Below are 3264 nucleotides of genomic sequence, written 5' to 3'. Positions count from 1 at the left end.
TGGGGATTGAACCCAGGACCTCAAGAATGCCAGGCAAGTTCCCCACCACTGAGCTGGACCTCAGCCTCAAATGACCCAGATTCCACCAAAACATTTGGTCTTCCAGCTGCTGGCTGGAAGGGAAGAGACAGCTCCTTAATGCTGTGGAAAAGACTCGTAGTAAAGCTTGTATCTCATCTGCCTTGAGCATTCCCATGGTGCCTGTAGGAACCGATGCTGTAGTCTGTCACAGGGAGCTTCTTTCAGCTTGTTCCTCCTGACACTTCACAGCTCAGGATCCCAGAACTGATGTCATCCCTTGGGGGCCAGTAAAGCCCTTTAGGCTTGTGCTGCAGAGTTACACTTGTGACTTCTGCAAAGTCAGAAGCAAGCAAATGTCTGGAAGTGGCTTGGAGACAAATATCGCAGCCTTGTCAACCCTTGGTCTCTCCTGTGACCATTCTCTTTTGTTATTGTAACAAAAGCAGCCACACACAGTATTTCTGCCTTGGAATAAACCTTCATTTATAAAAACAGGCTGTGAGACACCACACTCTTCTTTAAGTGGCTGGACTCATGAATGAACTCTTCTTCATCCTTCAGAACCCTTCTTTCAGGTCAGCGCTCCTTTTAAAGAGTCTCAGCTCCTGAGGATAATTATTCTTACTGTCTTTCGTTCACTGTTGGGGTTGCAGACCAGCTTCTCCTACTGATCTCTGAGCAAAGGCCTCATTTGTCTTCAGTTGGTGCACAGTGGACTGATGGACTTAACCCATACTGTTGTGCTGCTTGCTTCAGATACCACCCAGGCTATTACCAGCACCAATTCATATTCCTTCCTCTTGCGGCTTCAGAAGTAAATGCATTTTATTAAAAATAATGACTGGGGCATGGCTCCTCAGTAGAGCCCCTGCTTAGAATTGTCCAGTGAGGGGCTGGGGGCATGGCTTGGGTAGAGCTCCTGCCAAGAATTTGCCCCCTGCATCCAGGCATAGTGTCTGGGTTCCATCATGTTTGCCACAAAGCAGGTAAATGGGAGGTCCTGGGTCCTCACACAAGAGCAGAGGGGCCTCTGGCCTGAACTGCCTTGGTTGGTTCTGCTGTGGGTCTGGAGCTGGGCACCAATGTGATCACCAGGCTAACCCCCACCTTCCTTCCAGTTGCAGGAGGTGTGCACTCGCCTGTGAGGCATGCTGAAGCCAAGAGGCCAGCAGCATGAGTGCGCACGATGCTGGCAGCTCGGGCCGGCAGCAGCAGGCCACCTACCACCTGCACATCTACCCGCAGCTGTCCAGCGCTGGCAGCCAGACCTCTTGCCATGTGACTGCCACCAAGGACAGCACAGCAAGCGATGTCATCCGAGACGTGGTGGCCAGCCTACACCTGGATGGCTCGAAGCACTATGTGCTGGTGGAGGTGAAGGAGTCAGGCGGGGAGGAGTGGGTGTTGGATGCCAGCGACTCACCTGTACACCGAGTGCTACTGTGGCCTCGGCGAGCTCAGGACGAGCACCCTCAGGAGGATGGCTACTACTTCCTGCTGCAGGAGCGCAATGCCGATGGCAGCATTCAGTACCTGCACATGCAGCTGCTGGCTCAGCCCACAGCTGCACATCGCCTGGTGGAGCGAGGGCTATTGCCCAGGCCACAAGCAGACTTTGACGACCTGTGCAACCTGCCGGAGCTGACTGAAGCCAACCTGCTGCAGAACCTGAAGCTGCGCTTCATGCAGCAGAAGATCTACACATACGCGGGCAGCATCCTGGTGGCCATCAACCCCTTTAAGTTCCTGCCCATTTACAACCCCAAGTATGTGAAGATGTATGAGAACCAGCAGCTGGGCAAGCTGGAGCCACACGTGTTCGCTCTGGCCGATGTGGCCTACTACGCCATGCTGCGCAAGCGCGTGAACCAGTGCATCGTCATCTCTGGTGAGAGTGGCTCTGGCAAGACACAAAGCACCAACTTCCTCATCCACTGCCTTACAGCACTCAGCCAGAAGGGGTATGCCAGTGGCGTTGAAAGGACCATCCTGGGCGCAGGGCCTGTGCTGGAGGTGAGTACCAGGGCCTAGAGGTAAAGGGCAGGAGATGGGGAGTGCTGGCCTGCTGCCCCAGCTCTGTGTGATGCCCAGGGTCTTCCCAGTACTCACTGAGCATGTGCAAACCCCATGTCCATCCCAGAGTGCACTGAGCTTGTATGCCACCCAGGTTCCACACCTAGCCCCACACAGAGAAAGTGCACACAGGAGTCGGTTGGATGAGACAGGGCAGCAGGCTTAGTGTCAGCTCCTTAGAACCATTCTGACCATGTATTTGCAGTGTCAAGGCTACCTCCAGCGGTCCTGGCCCTAGGGTGGCTAGGATGTGAGGGGAGCCTTGGGCTGTGCATTTTACCCAGAGCCATTTACAGGACTCCCAGGAAGCTGTGCCTCTAGGCTTGGCCAGGCCAGACCTCAGGTCTGAGAGCATCCAAAACGGGAGAGGAGTATTGGGGCTCGTATGTCTTTGGTGTTCATTTGGCCTCCAGGTTCTGGGCCAGGAGATTGATATGCTCGTGCTGAACATCACAGGGCATCCCAGGAGCAGCAGGGAAACAGTACCACAGCATATTGGGGGGAGGCCACCTCAGATCCCGCACCCTATGCCTGCTGCCCAGGGTCCCCAGTAACTAAATTCCATGGGAGCCATTAATATTTCACTGTGAGCAAGACTTATGGGTGTGAGCGATATAAGGGTGAGTGAGTGAGCCCAGCTCTGGGCATTTTAAGGCAAGACGTCAACATGTCGAAGGTGACAGTACCTCAAGGTCAGAGGTGACTATGGGCTGGGTTCTGCAGCTCTGGAGTTGAGGTCCCAGGAACAGCTCCACTTGGCTCTTCTCTCTCCCTCTCTCTCCTCCTCTCTGTCTGTCTGTCTCTCAGTGGTAAGCTTTTTTCGTTGTGTATGTGTGTACTGTGTATGTGTGCATGTATGCAAAAGTGTGCTGGCACATATGCATATGTATGTGCATGCATGGGTGTTTTGCTTGCATGCGTGTCTGTGCCTGGTGCCTGCAGAGACCAGCAGAGGCATCAAATCCCCTGGAACTAAGTTATGGGCAATTGGGAGTGTCCATGAGGATGCTGGGAATCGAACCTAGGGCCTCTGGAAGAGCAGCTGGTGCTCTTAACAGTTGAGCAATCTTACCAGTCCTTCTTTCTCAATAGGCTTTAAAAAAAAAAAAGAGTCATTAATTTATGTGTGTGTGTGTGTGTGTGTGTGTGTGTGTGTGTGTGTGTGTGTGT

The 3264-nt window shown here is 53.3% G+C and overlaps 1 protein-coding gene across 16 annotated transcripts in view; it reads left to right on the top strand.

Moving 5' to 3' along the window:
* Positions 1-1134: 1134 nt before the first annotated feature.
* The window catches only part of Myo9b (myosin IXB), a 74798-nt gene continuing 72668 nt past the window's right edge, over positions 1135-3264 (top strand). For 15 of the 16 annotated variants that reach the window (XM_028784814.1, XM_028784810.1, XM_028784812.1 and 12 more), the window contains exon 1: positions 1141-2034. In XM_028784814.1, coding sequence (XP_028640647.1) covers positions 1195-2034 — 840 coding nt within the window. In that variant the 5' untranslated portion in view covers positions 1141-1194. Of the gene's footprint in view, positions 2035-3264 lie in introns of all 16 variants that reach the window. The other variant, XM_028784816.1, reaches the window with a different exon arrangement.

This window comes from Grammomys surdaster, unplaced genomic scaffold (assembly GCF_004785775.1).
Source record: "Grammomys surdaster isolate TR1022 unplaced genomic scaffold, NIH_TR_1.0 124836, whole genome shotgun sequence".
NCBI classification, from domain to species: domain Eukaryota; kingdom Metazoa; phylum Chordata; class Mammalia; order Rodentia; family Muridae; genus Grammomys; species Grammomys surdaster.
This window is presented reverse-complemented; position numbering and strand designations above follow the sequence as displayed.